This window comes from Scyliorhinus torazame, chromosome 5, assembly GCF_047496885.1.
Source record: "Scyliorhinus torazame isolate Kashiwa2021f chromosome 5, sScyTor2.1, whole genome shotgun sequence".
NCBI classification, from domain to species: Eukaryota; Metazoa; Chordata; class Chondrichthyes; order Carcharhiniformes; family Scyliorhinidae; genus Scyliorhinus; species Scyliorhinus torazame.
The window spans coordinates 125,802,893-125,829,813 of NC_092711.1; the positions used below are offsets into that span (position 1 = coordinate 125,802,893).

The 26,921-nt window shown below is 44.5% G+C and overlaps 2 protein-coding genes and 1 long non-coding RNA gene across 8 annotated transcripts in view; 2 read left to right on the forward strand and 1 right to left on the reverse strand.

Annotated features, from left to right (window-relative positions):
• Nucleotides 1-26,921, forward strand: part of LOC140421854 (uncharacterized) — a 514,775-nt gene that overhangs the window by 91,889 nt on the left and 395,965 nt on the right. The gene's annotated exons all lie outside the window — the stretch shown is intronic.
• On the reverse strand, nt 502-10,505 carry LOC140421839 (uncharacterized). 2 transcript variants are annotated; one of them, XM_072506817.1, is made up of 2 exons: nt 10,339-10,505; nt 502-7,805 (listed from the first exon to the last, which is right to left on the reverse strand). In XM_072506817.1, the coding sequence occupies exon 2, from the start codon at nt 7,366-7,368 to the stop codon at nt 6,502-6,504; it is 867 nt and encodes a 288-aa protein (XP_072362918.1). In that variant the 5' UTR covers nt 7,369-7,805; nt 10,339-10,505; the 3' UTR covers nt 502-6,501. The 2 variants fall into 2 exon arrangements, with proteins under 2 accessions (XP_072362918.1, XP_072362917.1); XM_072506816.1 differs by lacking the exon at nt 10,339-10,505 and adding an exon at nt 9,524-9,589.
• LOC140421837 (uncharacterized) lies at nt 9,335-25,269 on the forward strand. 5 transcript variants are annotated; one of them, XM_072506811.1, is made up of 3 exons: nt 9,346-9,428; nt 11,917-11,988; nt 23,757-25,269. In XM_072506811.1, exon 3 carries the CDS (start codon nt 24,110-24,112, stop codon nt 25,031-25,033), a length of 924 nt encoding a protein of 307 aa, XP_072362912.1. In that variant the 5' UTR covers nt 9,346-9,428; nt 11,917-11,988; nt 23,757-24,109; the 3' UTR covers nt 25,034-25,269. The 5 variants fall into 5 exon arrangements, with proteins under 5 accessions (XP_072362913.1, XP_072362912.1, XP_072362914.1 ...); XM_072506813.1 differs by lacking the exon at nt 11,917-11,988 and adding an exon at nt 12,644-12,887; XM_072506814.1 differs by lacking the exon at nt 11,917-11,988 and adding an exon at nt 10,066-10,230 and having other exon boundaries at nt 9,356-9,428.

Genomic DNA, 26,921 nt, shown 5'->3' on the forward strand with positions numbered 1-26,921 from the left:
GGTCCCAGGTTCGATCCCACCTCTGGGTCCCTGTCCGTGTGGAGTTTGCACATTCTCCCCGTGTTTGCGTGGGTTTCGCCCCCACAACCCAAAGATGTTTTTTTTTTCCAATTAAGGGGCAATTTAGCGTGTCCAATCAACCTACCCTGCTCAGCTTTGGGTTGTGGGGGCGAAACCCATGCGAATACGGGAGAATGAGCAAACTCCACATGGAGAGTGACCCAGAGCTGGGATCGAACCTGGGACCTTGGCGCCGTGAGTCAGCAGTGCTGTCCACTGTGCCACCGTGCTGCCCTAGCCCCACAACCCAAAGATGTGCAGGGTAGGTGGATTGGCCATGTTAAATTGAAAAAAATTAATTGGGTACTCTTAAAAAAAAATGTAAATAAACAATACCATTACACCACTGCCTAGGCCACATACCACATATTCGTGACAGAAAAAGTTGTCTGGTGTTGTATTCTGTGATCTTGTCTTGCAATGATTCTACAGAACTGCTGGTGACTTAGAATGGTGATTTATTAATGTACACGTGGTAAGGGAATGATCAGAATGCTATACAGACCAAGTCATCACAGTTACATTAGACACTCTTGGAACTACACTGACGTGCGACTGTCCTCGTGTACGTCTCACAAAGTTCTGTTGGTAGCCGGATGTCAACTGACTGATGCCGGACGCCACCTACTGGTGGGAGTTCACACTGCTGAGTACATGCAATATTATATACAGGCTTATCACCACATCTCGTAACTTCTCAAAATTATCGAGTAATTATTTTTTTTTAAACAAATTCTGATCGCTCTGCAGTTTCTGGAAACATTTTGGTTGATCGTGTTATTTTTTAAAATAAATATCTAGTCTTTCCAATATAATTACCTAACACACCAATTCACTTATGATAATCAATGTTCACCACTGAATAATCATGAATATAATTATTGTTTTTTGCTGTGAAATCAATGCATAGTTAATACAGTAAAGGTACAGAAGGTGAAATGGCTGCAGGAAGCCACATGTTAGAGGTATAAAAGGGCTTCTTTGACCTTTAAAATGTCAATTTTATAACTAAATGTGATCACTGATGGTACTTACAGTTTCCTACATTACAGCAGTGAATATGTTTCAAAAGTACTCCATTGGCTTTAAAAAACTTCAGGAGGTCAAGTGGTAGTGAGAGGTTTTATAGAAATGTACACCTGTTCTAATTGTTCGCAAACTCAGATATATTACACTCAGTTTCCTCACCAAAATCATTGATAAAGGTTGAGTCTTAATTTTGTGTAATAACCACGTCATTGACACCATTTTGAAAACTCTGTGAAACTCCAGACACACCATATGCACAATTATTTGTAGTAAAATACAGCGAGTTGTTGTGATTTAGAATACACTGTCTATAAATGGTGCTGGAATCTCATTGGACTGTCACTTCCAAAAGATAATTTGATTCATTCTGAAAAAGAAAACAAAATCGTCGAACTCTGGGATTAAATGGGTCGCTGTACAGAGAGCTGGCACGGGAAAAATGGGCCAAATAGACTCCTCTGTGCTCGAGGAGTCTTATGTACATATAAAGTGAGTGGTAATGACATGGAACCTACTGCCTATGAGGGTAGGAGTTGCAGAGATGACGGAAGGATTTCAATAGGAAATTGGACAGGCACTGAGAGAAATAAACCCACAGGGATTTGGGGATAGAACGGGGCAATGGGCAGACTGGCTTCCTCCACAGAGAGCCGACACGGTCTCAAAGGGCTGAATGGCCTCATTCCCCACCCTCCAGATGCTGTGATCTCAGGAGAGAAATTCAGCTGCTCCAGTCACTCCAACTAACTGGAGTCCCTCATCTCTGGTGTCATTCTAGCACAATGGTTAGCACTGTTGCTTCACAGCACCAGGGTCCCAGGTTTCATTCCCGGTTTGGGTCACTGCCTGTGCTGAGTCTGCACGTTCTACCCGTGACTGGGTGGGTTTCCTCCGGGTGCATCAGTTTCTATCAAGAAAACACAAGTCCCGGAAAATGTGCAGGTTAGGTGAATTGGACATTTTGAATTCTCCCTCGATGTACCTGAACAGGCGCCGGAGTGTGGCGACTAGGGGATTTTCACAGTAACTTCATAGCACTGTAATCTTTATAGTGACCATAAAGATTATTATTGTTAATGTCCTCTACACCCTGTCGAAGAACTTCACATCTTTCCTAAAGTGTGGGACCCATATATAGGCTAGCATTCCAGAGGGACAGAATTGAAAAGCACGGAGGAAATGTTCAACTTGTTTAGAACCAGGGTTCGCCTACGCTGGGAGCTCTGTCAACATTGGTGATCTCCATTTAGAAAAAGGAAATAGAGGCACTGGATAAGGTGCAACAAAGATTAATAATATACAGAACTGAGAGCATTTAACACTCAGGAAAGGCTGGGGCTGCTTTTTTCTGGAAAAGAGAAGACTGATGGGTGACCGGATGGAATCTTTCAGATTATGAAGGGATTCAATAATCTAATAGGAATTTCAGGAGAAACCTCTTTACCCAGCGAGTGGTGAGAATGTGGAACTCACGACCACAGCGAGTGGTTGAGATGAACAGCATGAATCCAATGAAAGTAAAGCTAGATACACACGAGGGAGAAAGAATAGAAAAAGATGCTGATGGGAGGAGATGTAGAGGGGTGGGTGGAAGCTCATGTGGAGCATAAATACCGACACAGACCAAGGCTAACCTCAGCCGGTATGGGAATTTAACCTGTGCTGTTGGTGTCACTCAGCACAAACCAGCCATCCAGCCAACTGAGCAAACCAATCCCAGTGTAAATCTGCAATAATTCCTTAAATATTAGTGATCGCCTTTCTCCCACCATACTATTTAATGTAGTTTCCCAGTGCACCTCAGACAACTTGCCCCTCATACACTGATAGTTTTCTTCTGTGAGAAGCACTGAGATAAATTAAACAAAAGAACTGTGAAACCACCACAGCCCACCTTCATGGCAATGTGGCATGATTTGGGGGATTTTAAAACAGAAATGGTAATGAAACATCTAACCTGGGCAGCACGGTAGCCTAGTGGTTAGCACAGCTGCTTCACAGCTCCAGGGTCCCAGGTTCAATTCCCGGCTTGGGTCACTGTCTGTGCGGAGTCTGCACGATCTCCCCGAGTGTGCATGGGTTTCCTCCGGGTGCTCCGGTTTCCTCCCACAGTCCAAAGATGTGCAGGTCAGGTGGATTGGCCATGTTAAATTGCCCTTAGTGTCCAAAAAAGATTAAGTGGGGTTACTGGGTTATGGGGATAGAGTGGAGGTGCGGGTTTGGATGGGATGCTCTTTCCAAGGGCCGGTGCAGACTCGATGGGCCGAATGGCCTTCTTCCGCACTGTAAATTCCATGATCTGTGAACCTCCAAACTCCCTTTCACTCTTTGATCCTTGTGAAATGCAAAACGAGGAATTTGCAAGAAGGGTCAGAGAGAATTTGTCCACCGGAGGCGAAGCCGTGAGACAGACCAGTCCAGAAGAAAGAAATCCTCTGACCATCCCCCTTTACCAACAGAATGAACAAAATGCAGCCCTGGATGTAATTGAGAACAGAAACAATAACAGCAGAATCCAATCACTGAAATCAGTTGTGAAGTTGTTGGGTGTCTCAGAAAGTGCGATGAATTACTAAATCCCTTCGTACATTGAGGGCAGGTGAACATCCTCTCCCCAGTAGGAACTCCCTGGTGTGACTGCAGGCGGCATAATCGAGTGAATCGCGCAAATAGACGTAAACGGGTGTGAGATAATGGGGATTATGGAGACATGGCTGCAGGATGACCAGGGATGGCAACTGAATATTTAGTTTAGAATTTACAATGCAGAAGGAGGCCATTCGGCCCATCGAGTCTGCACCAGCTCTTGGAAAGAGCACCATACCCAAGGTCAACACCTCCACCCTATCCCCATAACCCAGTAACCCCACCCAACACTAAGGACAATTTTGGACACTAAGGGCAATTTATCATGGCCAATCCACCTAACCTGCACATCTTTGGACTATTCAGTATTTAGGGAGGAGAGACAAAAGGGAAAAGGCAGTGGAGTGTCAGTGAAATGAAAATGAAAATCGCTTATTGTCACAAGTAGGCTTAAAATGAAGTTACTGTGAAAAGCCCCTAGTCGCCACATTCGGGGAGGCTGGTACGGGAATTGAACCGTGCTGCTGGCCTGCCTTGGTCTGCTTTCAAAGCCAGCGATTTAGCCCTCTGCTAAACCATCCCCAAGCTGGCTTAGCTAAACCAGCTAAACCACTGCCGGTTAAAGAGGAAATTAATGCAATGGTGAGGAAGGATATTAGCTCTGACAATGTGGAATCTGTATGGGTAGAGCTGAGAAACACCAAGGGGCAAAATAATAAGTGGGCGTCGTATACAGACCCCAAACTGCAGTGGTGATGTTGGGAATGGCATAAAACAGGAAATTAGGCTGATTGTTAAAGTTTCTATAGGAATGTGAAGAGAAAAAGTTTGATAAAGACAAATGTAGGTTCCTTACAGTCAGAAACAGGGGAATGTATAATAGGGGACAAAGAAATGGGTGAGCAAATAAATACATACTTTGGTTCTGTCTTCACAAATCAAATACTAGAAATGTTGGGGAACGCAGGATTTAGTGAGAGGGAGGAACTGAAGGAGATCAATATTCGAGAAATGGTGTTGGGGAAATTGATGGGATTGAAGGCTGATAAATCCCCAGGGCCTGATAATCTGTATCCCAAAGTACTTAAGGAAGTGGTTCTAGAAATAGTGGATGCATTGGTAGTCATCTTCCAGGATTCTATAGACGCTGGAACAATTCCTGCAGATTGGAGGGTGGCTTATGTAATTCCACTATTTAAAAAGCGAGACAGAGAGAAAACAGGGAATTATAGACCAGTAAGCCTGACATCGGCAGTGGGGAAAATTTTAGAATCCATTATCAAAGATTTTAAAGCAAAGCACTTAGAAACCAATGGCAGGATCGGACAGAGTCAGCATGGATTTATGAAGGGGAAATCATGCTTGACAAATCTACTGGAATTCTTCGATGATGTAACTGGTAGAGTTGATGAGGGGGAGCCAATGGATGTGGTATATTTGGACTTTCAGATGGCTTTCGACTTATTCCTGCATAAGATATTAGTGTGTAAAATTAAAGCACATGGGATTAGGGGTAGTCTCTTGAGATGGATAAAAACTGGTTGGCAGACAGGAAACAAAGAGGAGGAATTAATGGATCTTTTTCAAATTGATAGGCAGTGGCTAGTGGGGTACCGCTGGGATCGGTGCTCGGGCCCCAGATATTCACAAGATATATAAATGATTTTTCTTTTCAAATTTAAAGTACCCAATTCTATTTTTGCAATGAAGTGGTAATTTAGCATGGCCAATTCACCTACCCTGCACATCTTTGGGGTTATGGGAGTGAGACCCACGCAAAATCGAGGAGAACTTGTCTGCACACAAACAGTGACCCGGGCAGGATTGAACCCTGGTCCTCAGCACTATGAGGCAGTTGCACCACTTATATATTAACAACTTAGATGAGGGAACAAAATGCAATATCTCCAAATTTACAGATGATACAAGTTGCATGGGAGGGTGAGCTGTGAGGAGGATGCAGAGATCCTTCCGTTGCAGATTTGGACAAGTTGAGTGAGTGGGCAAATGAATGGCAGATGCAGTATAATTTGGAGAAATGCGAGGTTATCCACATTGGTACCAAAAATGAGAAGGCAGACTATTATCTGAACGGTCATAGATTCGGAGAGGGGACTATGCAACGAGACCTGGGTATCCTCGTACACCAGTCACTGAAGGTAAATGTGCAGCTACAGCAGGCAGTAAAGAAGGCAAATGGTATGCTAGCCTTCACTGCGAGCGGATTTGAGTACAGGAGCAGGGATAACCTGCCACAATTATACAGGGCCATGGCGAGGCCACACCTAGAATATTGTGCGTAGTTTTGGTCTCCATATCTGAGGAAGGATGTTCTTGCAGCAAAGGTTTACCAGACTGATTCCTGGGATGGTGGGACTGTCGTATGAGAGATTGAATTAGTTAGGTTGTATTGGCTGGAGTTCAGAAGAATGGGGGATCTCATACAAACCTACAATATTCTAACAGGACTTGACAGGGGAGATGCAGGAAAGATTTTCCCTATGGTAGGAGTGTACAGAACCAGAGGATACAGGGTAGACCATTTAGGACAGAGATGAGGAGAAATTTCTTCAACCAGGGAGTGGTGAGCCTGTGGAATTTGTTAACACAGGAAATAGTTGAGGCCAATACATTGTATGTTTTCAAGAAGCAGTTAGATATAGCACTGAGGGCGAAGGGAATCAAAGGATATGGAGGGGAAAGTGGGATTAGGTTGTTAAGTTGGATGATAAGCCAATATCATAATGAATGGCAGAGCAGGCGCAAAGGGCCAAATGGTCCCTTCCTGCTCCTATTTTCTATGTTTCTATGTAATCCCTTTCCACACTAAGAGCAGGTGAATGGCCTCTCTCCAGTGTGAACACGCTGGTGTTTCCGAAGGTTGGACGAATTACTGAATCCCTTCCCACACTGAGAGCAGGTGAATGGCCTCTCCCCAGTGTGAATTCGCTGATGTTTCCGCAGAGTGGATAAATCACTGAATCCTTTCCCACACTGGGAACAAGTGAATGGCCTCTCCCCAGTATGAATACGCTGATGTCTCTGCAATGTGGATGAACTAACAAATCCCTTCCCACACTGAGAGCAGCTGAACGGCCTCTCCCCAGTGTGAACTCGCTGATGGTTCCGAAGGTTGGACGAATTATTGAATCCCCTCCCACACTGAGAGCAGGTGAATGGCCTCTCCCCAGTGTGAACTCGCTGGTGTGTCTGCAGACTGGATAAATGTGTGAATCCATTCCCACACTGAGAGCAGATGAATGGCTTCTCCCCAGTGTGAATTCGCTGGTGTGTCTGCAGGGTGGATAAATCACTGAATCCCTTCCCACACTGAGAGCAGGTGAATGGCCTCTCCCCAGTGTGAACTCGCTGATGTCTCCGTAGGTTGGACGAAGAACTGAATCCCGTCCCACACTGGGAGCAGGTGAATGGCCTCTCCCCAGTGTGGACTCGCTGGTGTGTATGCAGACTGGATAACTGAGTGAATTCCTTCCCACACTGAGAGCAGGTGAATGGCCTCTCCCCAGTGTGAACTCGCTGGTGTGACTGCAGGTTAAAGAAGTGAGTGAATCCCTTCCCACACTGAGAGCAGGTGAAAGGCCTCTGCCCAGTGTGACTGCGGCGATGAATCTCCAGCACAGATGGGGCTCTAAATCCCTTCCCACAGTCGGCACATTTCCACGGTTTCTCCATGTTTTGGGTCTCCTCGTGTCTCTCCAGATTGGACAATCAGTGGAAGCCTTGTCTACACACAGAACATGTGCAGGGTCTCTCCTCACTGTGAATATTGTGGTGTTTTTCAGGCAGTGTAACTGGTTAAAGCTCTTTCCACAGTCAGTTCACTGGAACACACTCACTCGGGTGTGTGTTGTGTGGGACTCGGTGCTTTTCCAGTCACACAGATGTTTCCACAGTCAGTTCACTGGAACACTCTCACTCGGGTGTGTGCTGTGTGTTTCCAGTCACACTCACGTTTAAAATCTTTTGAAGCCGACAGATCGGACAAATCCCCTTCTCCCAGATGATATTCAGAGCCCGATGATATTCAGATCAAAAGGAATCAAATGAGTTTGTCACATTGAGACGTGATGTTTGAGGTTTCTCTCTATTATTCCTCCTCTTCCAATATCCTTTAAAAAAAATTACAGAAGTCATCATTGTTAGTACAGGATAGATATGCAGAACAGACAATTCTCGTTCCTGTGGAACATTATTTCCTCTTTTGTTCTCCAAAAGCTGTAAATCTCCATCCCACTTAATCTCCCTCCATTCTCACTCTGCTGTATCTAATATTCACCCTCCCAATTCTCCTGAAGGTGCTGATTCATGTTGATTAACAGATCCAAGTTCAGCTCATTGCTTCCTGACCAGGACACAGAGATTATAATCGGAGCAAAAGTAGGCCATTCAGCCCACCAAGTCTGCTCAACCAATCAATGAGATCCTTGGCCGATCTATCTCAGCACCATTTTCCCACACGATCCTCATATCCCTCGATATCTTCAATATCAGGAAACCTATATTTGTCTTGAACATACTTGATGACTGAGACTCCACATTCCTCTGGGGTAGAGAATTCCAAAGCTTCACCACATTCGCGAGTGAAAAAATCCCTCATAGAACATACAGTACAGGAGGCCGTTCGGCCCATCAAGTCTGCACCGACCCACTTAAGCCCTCACTTCCACCCTGTCCCCGTAACCCAATAACCCCTCCTAACCTTTTTTTTTGGACACTTAGGGCAATCTTTTGGTCACTTAGGGCAATTTATCATGGCAAATCCATCTAACCTGCACGTCTTTGGATTGTGGGAGGAAACTGAAGCGCCCGGAGAAAACCAACGCAGACACGGGGGAGAACGTGCAGACTCCATACAGTGACCCAGCAGGGAATCGAACCTGGGACCCTGCCGCTGTGAAGCCATAGTGCTATCCACTTGTGCGACCGTGCTGCCCTCACATCTCATCTCAGCTTGCACTCTGTTTTCCTGCCTGAACCCCATAACCCTTAACTCCATTCTCAATCAAATGTCTGTCAAACCTGTGTTTGAATATATTCAATGCCCCTCCAGACTCCGCTGATCTCTGTGGAAATGAAATCCAAAGACTAACCTTCAGAACATAATATTCTTTATTAGTGTCACAAGTAGGCTTACATTAACACTGCATTGAAGCTACTGTGAAAAGCCCCTCATCGCCACATTCCGGCGCCTGTTCGGGTACACGGAGGGAGAATCCAAAATGCCCAATGTCACCTAACAGCATGTCTTTCGGGACTTGTGGGAGGAAAACGGAGCACCTGGAGGAAACCCACGCAGACACAGGAGAACGTGCAGACTCCGCACAGACAGTGACCCAAGCCGGGAATTGAACCCAGGTCCCTGGCGCTGTAAAGCAAATGTGCTAACCACTGTGTGACCGTGCCGCTACATTAGATATATCTCTGCCCAATATTAATTTACTGCCCCCTTAAATGTCAGCCATATCCTGGGAAAACCAGCCCTTTAGTTGTGAACATTAGGAAAGAGACCATCCTTTTCGCCAGACAAATAAATGAATCAAGCTGAGGGAGACTGCAACCTGGGATGGTAATCTGCGTCGGGCACTAGGACCTGGCCGAGTGAGACAACCAAGCCTCGCCCATTATTGACGTCACCGCACCCGCGCTTCGCTCCATTTGAATCAAGATGGCGGCCGTTAAGGTGGGCCTGTTATCGGGAAAAAGACCCGAAGCTGCAAACGCAGGACGTACAGGTACGTATTCCTGGTTTAGGGCCTTCACGCGGTGTTTAGAAACTCTCCCCTCCAGAGTGGGCTCTATTGCTTCCTCCGGATTTCCACATCCTTACCGGCTGCCCATGAGACAAAGAAGCGTCTCTTTCCCAGGCGCCATCACATCGCGCATGCGCCAACTACTCCCAGGCATTGCGCCTGCGCACTGCTGTCCTGCGTTGTCGATCATCCCAATTAGTGAATGGTGATTTTTGTTTGCTATGATGTGAAGATTGGGTGGGTGGGATAAATATCATACATGAATGTGGCGTAGTGGTTAACACTGGGACTAAGGTGCTGAGGACCTGGGTTCGAATCCCGGCTCTGGGTCACTGTCCGTGTGGAGTTTGCACATTCTCCCCATCTCTGCGTGGGTTTCACCGCACAACCCAAAGATGTGCGGGCCAGGTGGTTAGGTAGATTGGCCGTGCTAAATTGCCCCTTAATTGGAAATAAATAAATAAAATAATAATTGGGTACTCTAAATTTAAATAAATAAATCCAAGTGGGCAGGCCCTCAATTACAAACCAGATTGTAGGGGAGTGTAAATTAATTATTTGGATTTATTGTCACGTGTACTGAGGTACAATGAAAAGTTTTGTTCTGCATACAATCCAGACAGATCATTCCATTGATGAAAAACAGGACATACAACAGATACACAATGTACAAAAGCAAATTACTGCGGATGCTAGAATCTGAAACAAAAGAGAAAATGCTGGAAAATCTCAGCAGGTCTGGCAGCATCTGTTGGGAGCTCCGGTTTCCTCCTACAGCCCACAGGTTAGGTGAAATGGACATTCTGAATTCTCCCTCAGTGTACTCGGACACTAACTTCATTGCAGTGTAAGCCTACTTGTGACACTAATAAAAAAAAAGACATTCACTCACTTGACTGAGCAACTCAGGTTCCAGCCTCAAGTCTGGTGACAGACCTCACTGCTCCCTTGCTCTTCTGGCCTCTGAGCTCCTCTTGCTGCTGTTTCCCAGGATAATCAGTGTCCACTCTCCTACATTACTCTGTCCGATGGAGTTCAGAGGAGGAAAAAAATGAGGACATGAACCTGAATTCGGAAATACAGTTAAAGAAACATGATTCAATTGATAAACTGAAGGATTTAAGTCAAAGTACTTGATTGCAATGAATATATTAATTTTGTCTGACACTGATGGGGAATGGAAGCGAATTATGTTAGTTGTTTTATATCGTTCTTCTTTTCTATGATTTTGACACATCATCTTTCTTCTTTCTTACATTTAAATGCCATGTTACCCAGAATTCTCTGCATGGATGAATACAGATATTTTAGTTTATTAACAACTCCATATTACAAAAGAACAGAGCTAAATACAAAACAATCAGCAATACAGTAAAAATATCCACAATACACCAAAACTGGACATTCTGAATTCTCCCTCAGTGTACTAGAACGGGGGCCGGAGTGTGGCGACTTGGGGATTTTCGAGTAACTTCATTGCAGTGTTAATGTAAGCCCACTTGTGACAATAAAAGTTATTATTATAAAATAGAAACCAATGAATAATCAACAAGAAATCGAAACCACCAGATTTCAAGCCAGCACACACCCACCACCACCACATCAGCAGAAAGGCACCCAAACGAGCAGCATAGACCACCGGTAAAGCTCATACCGATATGGGGCATGGTGGAAGAGAGGGAGAGAGAGAAAGATCACCCCTCCCAAGGAGCACAGTTCAACCCAGAAACAGTTGTGTATGTGAGTGCATCCTATCTTAATCAAAAAGACTGGAATGCACAGGTACATAAAAGCTGGGCAGACCAATTAAGAGCAAGGTTCAATTAGGATGGGCATTGGATGCAGAAGCAATGTGGGCTGGAGTGGAGATGGAGGAGATACTGCTGGGTTTAACCCATTTGACTAGGATTTAGGAGCAGAAACAGGCCATTCGGCCCTCCAAGCCTGTTCCACCATTCAATAAAATCAGGGCTGATCTGGTTGTGGTCTCAGTTCCCCTTGCCTGTCTGCACCTCCAACCTGCACCCAGAACCCTTGACTCCCTTGTCTATCAAAAATCTGTCTAACTCTGCCTTAAATAAATTCAATACCCCAGCCTCCACTGTTCTCTGGGAAGTGAATTCCACAGACTAATGAACCTTGGGGGGGGGGAAAAATAAATCCTCATTTTAGCCTTCACGTTCTCCCAGTCTCCTTTTTTTTTTCTTTAAAAAAAAATAAATTTAGAGTACCCAATTATTTTTTCCAATTAAGGGGCAATTTAGTGTGGCCAATCCACCTACCCTGCACATCTTTGGGTTGTGGGGGCGAAACCCACGCAAACACGGGGAGAACGTGCAAACTCCACACGGACAGTGATCCAGGGCCGGGATTCGAACCCGGGTCCTCAGCGCCATAAGCAGCAATGCTAACCACTGTGCCACCGTGCTGCCCCCCATGTCTCATCCTTAAAGTGTGTCACCTCGTTTAGTCTTTCCCACAGGTCCAAACGCTAGTGGATTTGTTGGGTCCGGAAATTTCCAATGCGGGACACTAAAGGGAGGTAGGTTCCAGGAGAAATTAGTTGTTAAGCAGATGTTGTTCCAACATTGCAATAGAATACAGCATTGTTTGATTAACAAGTATATCCGTTGAGTATTTCAAGCTATCGAGGTGTTCCAAAATACTTTTTGGTAGAATTGCAGGATTTTCATTCACTGACGATGGAGGAACAGGGATATATGTCCAACTCAGAATGGCGTGTGACTAGAAGAGGATTTGTAGGTGATAGTGTTTGTCTGCACTGGTGCCCTCCTCTTTGTAGCTGGTGGAGTGACAGGTTCTGTTAATGTCCTGGCAAACTCTTGTGTAGGTTCAGAGCTGATGGCAGGTACCTTTCCCTGAAGGATATGAACACACATTTGGGTTTTTACAATAATCCAGCAGTTTCATGGTCTCCTTTTCTTCTGCTGGTCCCATAAATTCTGCCCAATATCACAACCTGTCTCCTTGTTTTTGTGGCCTCTCTCTTATGCTCCCATTTTGCTTTCTTAAGACCATAAGACATATGAGCAAAATTAGGCCACTTAGCACATCAAATCTGTTCCGCGATTCAATCATGGCTGATATTTTTCTCATCCCTATTCTCCTGCTTTCTCCACATAACCCCTGTTCCCCTTAGTCAAGAACGTATCGACCTCTGTCAATTAATTTACCAGATACTAGCAGAGGATGTAGAGATGAGAAACCCAAACCAAACATCACCCCAGGATCTGACCGAGCTGCTCGATTCCTCGGGATCTGAATTGCATCGGCCTTTGAACATGGAAGGAAAAAGCACCGTTCACACTGGGCAGAAACTGTACACATGTTCTGTGTGTGGACAACATTTCAGTCACTCATCTGGCCTGTCAAAACACAAGCGAAGTCACACCGGGGAGAAGCCATGGAAATGTGGAGATTGTGAGAAAGCATTCAATTACCCATTTGAACTGAAAAATCAACGCCGCAGTCATACTGGTGAGAAGCCGTTCAGTTGTACTGAATGTGGGAAGGCATTTGCACATTCATCCACCCTGGTGACACACCAGCGAGTTCGCACTGGGGAGAGGCCATTCACCTGTTCAGTGTGTGGGAAGAGATGCATGTTTTTATCTGGGATGCGGAGACACCAGCAAGTTCACAATGACAAGAGACGGTTTCAGTGCTCTGTGATAGAAGCTTTAAATGTCCGTATGGGCTGAGGGAGCACCAGCACATTCACACTGGTTACTCACCATTCAGCTGCTCTCACTGCATAAGAGCTTCAGCAGATCGTCCAGCCTGTTGATACATCAGCGAATTCACACTGGGGAGAGGATGTTCACTTGTCCTGTGTGTGGGAAGGGATTCATTCCCGTACCAGCCTCCCAGAACAGGCGCCGGAATGTGGCGACTAGGGGCTTTTCACAGTAACTTCATTTGAAGCCTACTTGTGACAATAAGCGATTTTAATTTTTCATTTCATTTCATTAATTCATCCAATCTGCTGATTCACCGGCGAGTTCACGCTGGGGAGAGACCTTTTAATTGCCCAGACTGCGGGAAGAGCTATCAAATTTCCAGAGACCTGGCGCACCATCAACCAGTTCACACTGACGAGAGACCGCTCAGGTGCTCTCACTGCGGGACTGGGCTCAGGCGATCATCTGACCTCACTGTACATCAGTGGGTTCACACTGGGGAGAGGCCGTTCACCTGCTCCGAATGGGGGAAGGGATTTGTTTGTTCATGCAACCTGTGGAGGCACCTGCAAGTTCACAGTGGAGAGAGGCTGTTCACCTGCTCTGTGTGTGGGAAGAGATTCACTTGTTCATCACTCTGCTGACACACCAACAAGTTCACAAGTGACTGCAGGGGTTGGATTCTGCTGTTATTCATCCTGTTAATCACACCCAGGACTGAACCATGTTCATTCTGACCATTGGGACCTGTTTCTGAAGATTTGAATAAACTTATTCTGGATTCTGGATAGTCAAATCAGCTTTGTGTTAAATGCAAAGATAAAAGCAAATTACTGCAGACACTGGAATCTGTTCTCTGTTGTTTCACAACAACTAGTGTGTGCACAACAAGATCCAAACAGCAAGGAGACAAGCGACTGATTGATCCAGTTTTATTGGTTGTCAGTTAAAACATGAATGTTGGTGCCACTGAACCAGGAGAACTCCCCAGTGGACAGTGTGTGGAGCTGCTGAGCTCTCCTGAGCTGAGAGTGGAGCTGATTGAGCTATCGGGCCTGCAGTGAACCTTGAAGAACCGCTGTCTGGGATCTTTCCTCTTCATTCAGAACTCCCAGCTGAAGCTGTTTCTGCAGTAAAAACTTTAACTTTGAATATCAATCCCAATTTAATATTTGGTTCAAAATCTATAACTTTTTAAACAATGTGCAGGTTACAGGGAGAAGGCAGGAGAACGGCACTGGGTGAAATGCTCATTCTGAGAGACAGTAAAAACATGAGGGGCCGAATGGCCTCCTTCTGCACTGTAACAGTCTGTGATTCTGTTGTGCTCATGTAGAACCTTTCACACCTTCAGAATATCCAATATGGTTCACAGCCAATGATGGATTCTGGAAGGAATAATGAGGAGAGGCAGTATAAACTAAACAGTAGAATTTTAAACAGAGCAGGAACAGAGTGGCCTGACGTTTATGGACACAAATGTTAGAACGTGGCAGGACAAGTTGATGAGGTGTCAAAAATGCACAAACGATCCTTGTCTTCATTGAAATGGGCAGGAATACAGGGAAGTTATGGGAAATGTTTATTAAACCACTGATGGGCCTTAGCTGGATCTCGTGACCAGTTGTGGGCAGCACGATTTAGAAAGGAGGCTAATGTCTCCGAGAGGGAGCAGGGGAGATTTACCAGAACGGTATCAAGGTTGAGGGATTTCAGTTTTATGGACAGACTGGAGAAGTTGGGATTTCCTTCCTTACACAGAGATGTGGAGATGCCGGCGTTGGACTGGGGTAAGCACAGTAAGAAGTCTTACAACACCAGGTTAAAGTCCAACAGGTTTGTTTCGATGTCACTAGCTTTTGGAGCGCTGCTCCTTCCTCAGGTGAATGAAGAGGTATACCTGGTGTTGTAAGACTTCTTACTGTTACACAGAGAAGGTTAGAGGGACATTTATTGCTGGTGATCAAAATGATGAGAGGTTTCTGCAGGTAGATCAGAAGAAAACATTTTCACTGTTAGGAGAGTCAGTAAGCTCTGGAATTCCTTCCCTAAATATCTCCACCTCGTTTTCCTCCTTTGGATACTCCTTAATTCCTTCTTTGACCAGGTTTTTGGTCCCATCTGCTCGATAAAATCCTTCCAGTGTTAAATGATGATTGATAGCCTCTTGTAAAAGCCAGGTATTTCGAATACAACTGGTATAGGTAAAAGATAGCTGTTTAAGCATAAATATTAAGCCCCAGTTTTAAATACCCATTTATACAGCATAATTCACTTTTACTGAGGTCCGTTGTTCGGGCAAAAGCATATTTTCAAAGTCAGTGTGGCATTAAAACAGCACAGTTGCAAGACAATTTGACACTGCTTGTGCTAATTGTCAAGGACAAGGACTGAATACCATAGCAACATGAAGGCACCATTGTTCACAATGCAGATAACAGCTAGGTCAGAAAAGCGAATGTTGCACATTGAAGATGGACGGCTTGCCATCAAATCAAATGTGTTTGAGTCTAACCCAAACCAATTAGGATTATATTGGGGTGTGATTAGTTGACTTAAGACAGACATGAAAGTGTATAACTGAAAAGTTTCCGCCCGCCATTTTAGAGTCTCTGTAGCGTCTTTGTGTTGTGTTGTATTGTCTGTCCTTAATTGTCTGTCTTTAATTCTTAGTCTGTCTGTTAATGAGAGATGTATTTTGGGGGTTCTGTCTTTGTGTTAGTCTGTGTCAGTGATGTAGTGTACTTTTGACTTTGAGTTTGAGCTTAGCTGAAGATTAGCTTTCTCTCTCTCTTCATGTTTCATTGCCAGACTTTGACCTTTTAAAAGTTACTTTTGAGCTGTCTGCCTAAGCAAAAAGATAATGTCTGTAATTCTCTGAGAGCTTCGAATTGTCTACGAATTGCCTTTTAAATGACTTTCAAATTGTAATCAAGCAACTACAAATCAAACAATTCTTTTTGGCACCTGAGAAGTTTTAACTTAAATTTCTGCTGAGTCCCAGTATTCGCAAAGTGCTACTGGTAACCGAATAGTGGAAATGATATAAATTCCTTCAACTTTACACATTCCAATAATACTAGGAATCCAACAACTTGGCGTAGTCCAGAAATATTACAAATCTTACAACTTGTCGTATTGCGCCAGGAGTTTGATTCATCAACTAAGCTTCCCCCAACTTGGCGTAGTTCGGCAAGTTAAGATCCTTTAAAATTAAAGATTCCAACAATTGGCGTAGTCATGGCAGGAGGGGAGCAGTGCTGAACGACCTTCGGAGGCCCAGGTGACGACGGAAAGCTTCAAAGATAATCGGAGGAGGTCCAGAACCTTCAGGAAGCTTCGGAGATAGTCGGAGGAGGCCCAGAAGACAGCCAGAACCCATGGCTAGACTAGGGTAAGAAATATCTTTTTCACCCATTAAAAGTCTTAAAGCCGCATCAATCAGTACTTCGACCCTTGAAAAGAACATTTTTTATAGACTGTGTTAAATAAATCAAGTGCCAGTCGTTGAGACTAACGTAGATGTGGCTGGAAGATTAGTCACTGCAGTAACTAAAATAAAATGGGACTGAAAAAAAAAATAGTCACGGCAGTCAGCGATCAAGAAAATTTATGGCTGATCCAAATCAAAGTGTAGATTCAGAGCCTTTAGCAGGCAGAAAATTACTCCCCACTACATCCAAGGGGGGTGCTGGAATACCAGATGTTTCTGTTGAAGATATGTTGGGGGATTGTAGATCTTTCACTCGTAGACAATTTGACCTATGTGAAACCTCAAAAAAAATTGAATCAAAGTATGATATCCCCAGAGGACAGTGGTCCTTCAATAATATCAAGAGAGCATGGGGAAAATGCACACGATTACACGGTGCAGAACGTGTAAACTGGTCCCTGGTAATTACAGGACAGATACACAGTCAGCAAGAGATCATTGTTACAAATAAAAGTGATCATCAGCTTCAGTCCACTAAAGACCAACTAATTGCAGTTGTTGAAGATTTGCTAGATGCAAAATCCAAACTTGAGCAGTATGATGAAATTAAAACAGATTTGCAAAACAAAACCTCTGAACTCCAGCAGTTATCTTTTCAAATAACAGAATTCCAAAATCAAGTTTTTGAAGTGGAGTCAAAATACCGACAATTGCAATTAAAAACTGAGCGAATTGAACTTGAAAATTGCAAGTTAATAATAGAAAGATGTGTTCTAGAAAGAGATATAAACAACTGTAGCCATGTAAAATGGCTGCGTTCCGATTAATCTGGCCAAAACCCAGTTTTAAATGGCTAACCCGAAAGACTGCTGGGAAAAGCAGCCAAGAAGACACAAGCAGGCAGGTTTGCATATTCAGCTCTGGGAACGTAGCCCAGATCGATACTCAGGGCTATCAACAGCCCATCAACCCAGGTAACCGCAGTTGCATTCAGGACTGTTTACACCTAATCTACTCAGACATCCACAGCTAAACCGGCTATCCCCGGGAACAATTGCAACATATTAGCAATTGAATACCGGGCCAGACCTGTCGGCGCCTGCAGTGGCCGAAACAAAGACAGGTGAGCGACCACCCCCCGATCGAGGAATCGCCTCACCATTGGACACATCGACCCCAGAGACTGGGGACAGAATCCAATCACTTGGGACTCAGGGTCAAGGGCCGCCCTGGGAGGCGGGAAGCCCCTGGGCCCTATAAAAGTAAAGGTCCAAGTTCAGATCTCTCTCTCTCATCTTCGCCTGCTCGCGACCTTCGCAAGACCAGCCACCGTGTATAGTAAGTTTGAATCCAACGATCGCTATCCGGTAGAGACACCTAGCCACCGACCTGTAGCAGCCTTTTGAATCCCACAGGCCAGATTTGATTGGACAAGCCATTCGTTTCCCTGACCTGGTGGGCTCTTCCCAAGTTAAGTATTGGCCAGTAGTGATAGGTTTGTTATATAGAAAGTAGTATTAGGGTATTAATATTGCTTGTTGTATAAAATAAATGACCGTTGTTTTAATCCTTACTAAGCGGTGTGCTGTGTTATTAATCATAACCTGAACTTGAACCACGTGGCGGTATCATAAAGATACCTGGCGACTCATGAGCAAAGGTGACGGAAACAGAGCAAATAGACTAAGGTTAAAAAGAGCAACACAACGTAACTGAACACTGCAATTCTTTGACAAACAGGCTTTCTGTGCAGAAATTCGAACAAACTCAGAAAGCAGCCCAAGCCCCCCACCTAGTGGCACAATCGGCAATTGCACAGCCGAGATCAATTGTTAAAAATAAATTATTTCCTCTGTCAGATGAATCAGACGAAGATAGTGTTCCTACAATACAAAATACTAAAGTAATTCGACTAGCCCCTTTAAAACGCAAACGGGTTAGAGTTGGAAGCAAAAAAATAGAAGAAGATGGTGAAACTATCACTAAAAACATATTTGACCACCAATAGGTCCTTGAACAGATTGATCCTTCGAAAATTGACGAATGGTCCAAAGATCTTCCACACCCTAAAAAGGGTGGGATGACCACATGGGATGGAATTCACAGATTACAAGCCATTTACAGTCTTCACCCATTTGATGGAGTACAAATTCTGACTATCATGCTAGGTACTCGTGTAATTTCAACCCTTAGAAATGAAGTAGAAGTTGCCCTTGGTGACGATTTGCAAAATTTAGAAGCTGGTTGGCTAGCAGTCAAGAATTGGCTATTAAAATTTTGCCCCCCGAGGACCAATTGGTCTAAGATCACATCTTGCATTCAAAAAAATAATGAAGATATTCAGGATTTTGAGGAAAGATTTTTACATACTTGGATGGAATATTCAGGGATGACACTCGACCAGGAAAATGACACATGGGATGCAAGCACTTTAAGTCCATTAAAAACGGCTTTTATAGCTGGTGTTAAACCTGAAGTTTCTGCTGCCTTGAATTTGGTTTTACCAGCTTGGGCCACAGCTGGCACATACCGAGACATAGTTGACCGATGCATTCAGATAGATCGTGGTTTGCACAATCAGGCAACTTTTAACACTGCAGCTGCTCAAATGCAGCCTATTGCTCAAATCCAGCCCATGTTACCTGCTGCTCCAGCGGCGGCTGTTGTAGCACCTGCAGGAATATCAGCAGTAACTACAATTTCACCACCAGCGCCAGGGCAAACATGTACCCTTGCTTCATTAAAATCATGTAAGAAAATACCACAATGTCTTTTCTGTGGTAGAGTAGGACACTGGATGGCAAAATGCTATCAAAAACAACGGATGGATTCGAGAGATGATAATGAAATAGACAATGTTCACTACAATACATCTCCACCTCGTGGTCAACCATGTAACACGTACCAACAAGACACACCCAGTTTGGCTTCTGGTCAGCACCACTGGCTAAGCAACTACAACCATGGTTTGCTTTTACAGTTAATCAACAACAGTATCATAATAGCCCAACTGTTTACCACATGGCTTTACAGAATCATCTCAGGCAACTGCCTGTTCGGCCTTCCACCATTATCCAATATGAAGATGATCTGATAACCTCCATCAATAAAGATGATCATGACAAAGATTTACGGATGGTCTTGAACCACCTCAGTGCTAACAGTCACAAAGCTAGCTTTCACAAAGCACAAATTGCCCAGAAAGGTGTTTACTTGGGACAGAAAATTTCCAAAGGCAAAAGGGAACTTACTCAGAACAGAACGGCTGCCATCAAAGCAGCTAAAGAACCCTCAACGTATCGCTAAAAAGTTGCCAAGAACTGTCAACTTAAGAAAACTCGTTATTCTGAACATTGCTTTATTAATTTAAAGAAATTAACATATCTTGTTAGCTGCGTTTCCTTTAACAGAATCGACAAATTCATCTACAGAAAATCAAGATACAGCACAAGATTGGTTCAGTTATATATTTAATAAGTTATTGTATTTGATATTTTAAAATAAATGTTTAAAATTAGCCTGGAAATTAAAACTTCAAACAATGTGGAAGCTGGTTTAAAAAAAAACCCAACTCAAATCTATATTCCAAAAGAACAGATCGTTCAAAGACATTTGATAACGGGAATTTGGCAGCAATCCAACTTTTACTCCCAGTCCATTTGAGTGACAAAAAAAAAGTTTAGAGATGCGAATGGCAGCATTCCAAGCTATACGCCCCTTTTTTGTCTCTGTAAGAAAATTAACCCTTTCAACAAGCTTCTGTGTATAATCCAGAGGATGTCAATTTTGATCATTTTACCATTTATTACTAGATCATATGTTCAACTTTTATTGTATAATCATTTTATTTGTATGCCTGAAGTTATTATTAATTGTTTATTGCTGAATTATGTAATCATGATATCAATTTTCAATCAGTATATCAATGTTAAGATCTGTAAAATGTTAACCGTAGTATTACAAAGTCGAATGGCACTTGACTATGTGCTAGCTGAAAAAGGTGGCACCTGCGCCCTGATTGGTGCAGAATGTTGCACTTTCATTCCCGATAACTCTAAAGAAGTTAAAGATTTGGCATTACATATCCAAAAAGAAATCAAAAAACTTGATCCACCCCAATTTATCTCTCTCTGGGATAAGATTTGTGGGTGGTTTGGACACACTGGAATGTCCACAATAAGAATAATCCTATTCTCCTGTGTAGCTGTATTCATCATTTACATAACATACCAATGTGATCAAATTTGATTAATTTATTAATTATAATAATAATTTTGAAATGCCTGTTGCAATGTTAAGTGTCCATTCTATTGTTTAAAACTGTAATGACAATATGAATGAGTTATTCTTTGCGCTTTTACCTATCCTATCGCATTAATGATGTATTTTATCTTATGGTGATATATCTCACTTAATTTTTCGATTTATCAAAGGGCCGACTGTAGAAGCCAGGTATTTCGAATACAACTGGTATAGGTAAAAGATAGCTGTTTAAGCATAAATATTAAGCCCCAGTTTTAAATACCCATTTATACAGCATAATTCACTTTTACTGAGGTCCGTTGTTCTGGCAAATGCATATTTTCAACGTCAGTGTGACATTAAAACAGCACAGTTGCAAGATAATTTGACACTGCTTGTGCTAATTGTCAAGGACAAGGACTGAATACCATAGCAACATGAAGGCACCATTGTTCACAATGCAGATAACAGCTAAGTCAGAAAAGCTAATGTTGCACATTGAAGATGGACGGCTTGCCATCAAATCAAATGTGTTTGAGTCTAACCCAAACCAATTAGGATTATATTGGGGTGTGATTAGATGACTTAAGACAGACATGAAAGTGTATAACTGAAAAGTTTCCGCCCGCCATTTTAGAGTCTCTGTAGCGTCTTTGTGTTGTGTTGTATTGTCTGTCCTTAATTGTCTGTCTTTAATTCTTAAGTCTGTCTGTTAATGAGAGATGTATTTTGGGGGTTCTGTCTTTGTGTTAGTCTGTGTCAGTGATGTAATGTACTTTTGACTTTGAGTTCGAGCTTAGCTGAAGATTAGCTTTCTCTCTCTCTTCATGTTTCATTGCCAGACTTTGACCTTTTAAAAGTTACTTTTGAGCTGTCTGCCTAAGCAAAAAGATAATGTCTGTAATTCTCTGAGAGCTTCGAATTGTCTACGAATTGCCTTTTAAATGACTTTCAAATTGTAATCAAGCAACTACAAATCAAACAATTCTTTTTGGCACCTGAGAAGTTTTAACTTAAATTTCTGCTGAGTTCCAGTATTCGCAAAGTGCTACTGGTAACCGAATAGTGGAAATGATATAAATCCCTTCAACTTTACACATTCCAATAATACAAGGAATCCAACAATTTGGTGTAGTCCAGAAATATTACAAATCTTACAACTTGTCGTATTGCACCAGGACTTTGATTCATCAACTAAGCTTCCCCCAACTTGGCGTAGTTCGGCAAGTTAAGATCCTTTCAAATTAAAGATTCCAACACGTCTCCCATGAAATGTTTTGGGATGTCAGACAAAATACCCAGGCTTGGGCTAATTAGTGCCAAGTAACATGTGTGCCACACAAGTGCCATCTCCAATAAGAGACATACTAACCATCACCCCTTGACATGCAATGGCATTACCATCACTGAATCCCCCACGGGGGGTGGGTTACCATTGACCTGAAACTGAACTGGACTAGCCATATAAATACTGTGGCTACAAGCGCAGGTCAGAAGATAGGAATTTGGGCAGCATGGTGGCCTTGTGGTTAGCACAGCTGCCTCACAGCACTGAGGTCCCAGGTTCGATCCCGGCTCTGGGTCACTGTCCGTGTGGAGTTTGCACATTCTCCCCGTGTCTGCGTGGGTCTCACCCCCGCAACCCAAAAATGTGCAGGGTAGGTGGATTGGCCACGCTAAATTGCCCCTTAATTGGAAAAAATAATTGGGTACTCTAAATTTAAAAAAAAAAGAAGATAGGAATTCTGTGGCGAGTAACTCACCTCCTCACCCCCAAAAGCCTGTCCACCATCTACAAGGTACACGTCAGGAGTGTGATGGAATACTCATCACTCACCTGGATGAGTGCAGCTCCAGCAACACTCAAGAAGCTCAACACCATCCAGGATAAGGCAGAGCACTTGATTGGCACGTCTTCCACAAACATTCACTCCCTCCACCACTGACGCACGGTAGTAGCAGTGGGTGTACCATCTACAAGATGTACTGTGGGAAATCACCAAGGCTCCTTAGGCAGCACCTTCCAAACCAACGACCACTCCCATATAGGACATAATCAGCAGACACCCTTACATCAAGAACACACCAGACACTCCCCGCACACACTGCCTGACACACCCACACAAACAGACACACACACACTCAGGCATGCAGCCACTACCATCTAGAAGGACAGGAGCAGCTGATATTTTTTGGTTTATTCAATTTTTTACGGGATGTGGGCGTCGCTGGCTAGGCCAGCATTTATTACCCATTCCTAGTTGCCCATCAGAAGGTGATGGTGAGTTGCCTTCTTGAACCGCTGCTGTCCTTGAGGTGTAGGTACACCCACTGTGCTGTCAGGGAGGTAGTTCCAGGATGTTGCCCCAGCGACAGTGAAGGAGCGGTGATATATTTCAATGTCAGGGCGCTGAATGACTTGGTGAACCTCCAGGTGATGGGGTTCCCAGGGTCTGTTGCTCATGTCCTTCTAGATGGTAGTGGTTGTGGGTTTGGAAGGTGCTGTCTAAGGAACCTTGGTGAGTTACTGCAGTGCATCTTGTAGATGGTGCACACGGCTGATTGATTGACTGTCACATGTACCGACATACAGTGAAAAGTATATTTCTGTGGCCAAGGGAACGTACATAGTACGTACACAGTAGACAAAAAGAATAATTGACAAAGAAAATAATTGATTTTATTGTCAGTCTGGAGACAGGAGCTGGAGAACTGAACCCAGGCAGAGGAGAGGGAGGGAGAAAACTGGGAGTGGAGGAAAGAAATGGTGAGATGGGTTTGGATTGCAGCCCAGGGAGGATGGCGAGTGTGTGGGATGGGGATTTACAGCTTTGGAAGAACAAGAGGAAATAATGGTACATTAAAACTAGAATTGTGTATTCTGAATTTATAGCATTCACTGACAGTGATGACGTTTGTAAATTCCTTTTACAGGATATTAGAAAGGAGGATTTACAGATGTGAGACTGAAACCAAACATCATCTGACAGTCACTCAATTCATCAGGACCTGAAAATCCTCAGACTTTGAATGTTGAAGGAGAAACGTTTGTCTCTTCTGTCTGTGAGATACAATTTTAAACACCAGTGTGACTGGAAAGATATCGAGACAAACACACCCGAGCGGGAGTGTTCCAGTAAACTGACCGAGGAACGAGCTCTAACCAGTTACACAGCCTTAAGAAACATCTCGACCTTCACAGTGAGGAGAAACCATACACGTGTCCTGTGTGTGGAGAAGACTTCAACCGATCATCCAACTTGGAGAGACACAAGGACACAGGCGCCATGGAGAAACCATGGAAATGTGAGGACTGTGGGAAGGGATTCAGTTACCCTTCCCTGCTGGAAAACCATCGGCGCAGTCACACTGGGGAGAGGCCATTCACCTGTTCTGTGTGTGGGGAGCGATTCATTCAGTCATCTGGCCTTTGGTCTCACCAGCGTATTCACACTGAGGAAAAGCTATTCATCTGCACCTCCTGTGGAAAGAGGTTCAGGCATTCTTCAGCACTCACTGTACATCAACGCACTCACACTGGGGAGAGACCGTTCACCTGCTCCGACTGTGGGAAGGGATTCACTCAGTCATTCCACCTGCTGTCACACCAGCGTGTTCATAGAGGTGAGAGGCCGTTCACCTGCTCTGTGTGTGGGAAGGGATTCACTGGATCATCCCACTTGCTGTCACACCAGCGAGTTCACATTAAGGAGAAACCATTCAGCTGCACTTCCTGTGGAAAGAGTTTCAGACAGGCATCCTCACTCCTTGTACACCAACGGCTCCATACTGGGGAAAGACCGTTTACTTGCTTTGTGTGTGGGAAGGGATTCACAGTTTTAGCCACCCTTCTGAGACACCAGCGAATTCACACTGAAGAGAAACCATTCGGCTGCACCTCCTGTGGAAAGAGTTTCAGGCAGTCATCCAACCTCACTGCTCACCAACGCACTCACACTGCGGAGAGACCATTCACATGCTCCGTGTGTGGGAAGGGATTCAATCGGTCGTCCAACCTCACTGCTCACCAGCACGTTCACACTGGGGAGAAACCGTTTACCTGCTCAGTGTGTGGGAAGGGATTCGCAAAGTCTTTCAACTTGCTGACACACCAACGCACTCACACGAAGAGACCATTCAACTGCTGTGTGTGTGGGAAGGGATTCACTCAGTCACGATGCCTCCAGAGACATCAGCAAGTTCATAAATGACTGCAGGGGTTGGATTCTGCTGTTGTTGCTGCTATTTAGTATTGACAGTCTGACAGTATTTTTTGCTGATGTTACCCCCAAAACTGCTGGAATTTAATATGCTGAAAATGGCATTTATTGTGGGGGCTACAGTGTCTACTTTTAAAAGCACCATCTGTGATCTTTCCCCTTAATTCAAGAACTCTCAGCAGAAACCTGTTGGGAATAAATTTCTGAACTTTTGCTTCAATTCTGAATCAATCTTTGGTGTAAAATCTACAATTCAGTGTCTGAAAGATCCAACTGCAGGGCTCAAAATATATTTTTTTCAATGGCTCTTTTTGAGATTTTCTCGAGAGCTGCTCTTTGATTTTCAGCAGTTAATTTTTGCTTTCCAGGGTCTCCTTTTCCACTTTCACTGACTCCTTTATTAAGTGATGTAGTCATGTAATCATATTCCCGTCTGAATTTGTGTTGAGTATTTTTTTAGTTTACTTCATTAGTAGATGAGATAGCACAAATACCAAAGACTGTGTACAGATTAAATCTTTTAAATTGGAATCTATAAACTAGGGGCGGGATTCTCCGACCCCCCCTCCGGGTCGGAGAATCGCCGGGGTCGCCGTGAATCCAACCCCGGCCGTCCTCCAAATTCTTCGGCACCCCAAAAATCGGCCCAGCGTGAATCGCGCCACCCGCCTCGGAGAATGGCGGGGACCGGCGCGACTCAATGGGCCCTGGGGCTGCCCGAATTCTCCGGCCCGCAATGGGCCGAAGTCCCGCCCGTGTTTTGCCAGTCCCGCCGGCGTAAATTGGAGTAGGTCCTTACCGGCGGGACCTGACGGCGTGGGCGCCGTTGGGGGGGCAGGAGGGTATCTGGCCCTGGGAGGTGCCCCCACGGTGGCCTGGCCTGCGATCGGGGCCCACCGATCCGCCGGCAGGCCTGTGATGTGGGGGCACTCTATTGTTCCGCACCGGCGGCTGTAGCAGTCCGCCATTGCCAGTGCAGAAACTAAGCCCACTGCGCATGCGCGGGTTGACGCCAGCACACGCCGCCGGAGGCCCTTCGCCGCTGGTTGACGTGGCGCCAAGCCCCTTTCCCGCCGGCTGGCAGGACGCAAACCACTCCGGGGTGGGCCTAGCCCCTGAAGATGCGGAGGATTCCGCACCTTTGGGGCGGCCCGACTCCGGAGTGGTTCACACCACTCCTTCCCGCTGGAGTTGCCAGCCCCGCCGATTACGGCAGAACCCCGTCCAAGATGTTTTTGTTAATTTATTTAAAAAGGAAACCCCCTTACTCCATTTCCAAAATGAGAATTCAAACTATTTGACATAAGGTAACTGAATAGGTGCCGAGTGTTTATTGGATGAGACGGTGGAGCAGGAAAAAACTCACCCAATTCTGATCTTCATTGTGTGGATTTACATTGAAAACCCAGCGATAACCTCACTACGCCCACTGAGATCAGCTCAGACCGGGGGTTCTGTATATTGTCTGTGAGCGTTCAACTGCAAATAACAGCAGTGAAGAATGAAACCTGGATGAATGTATCTCAACTTCTAATTTGACAGATGTGATTAGTGAGTAAGTTCACAATACCCGATTACTCCAATTCCTGAGCTGTGCACCCCACCTCCTGGGTATATATAAAAGTAATGAAATCTTGCTCAGCAGAATAGGGAAAGCTCTACGTGTCTGCGATGGTTGGATTGAGACGAGACTCCCACTGCTGTGAAACCCTCTAGTTCTTTCCCAGGGAGACACGGTTCCTCCACACAGCACTGACTCAGGCAGCACGTCAGCCAGCTTCCTTCCTCAAAATGGACGACAAAGCTGTTCCTCCAATCACAGATTCTGTCTCTGCAGAAGCAACAACATTGGGAGAGACAGAATCTGTGATTGGAGGAG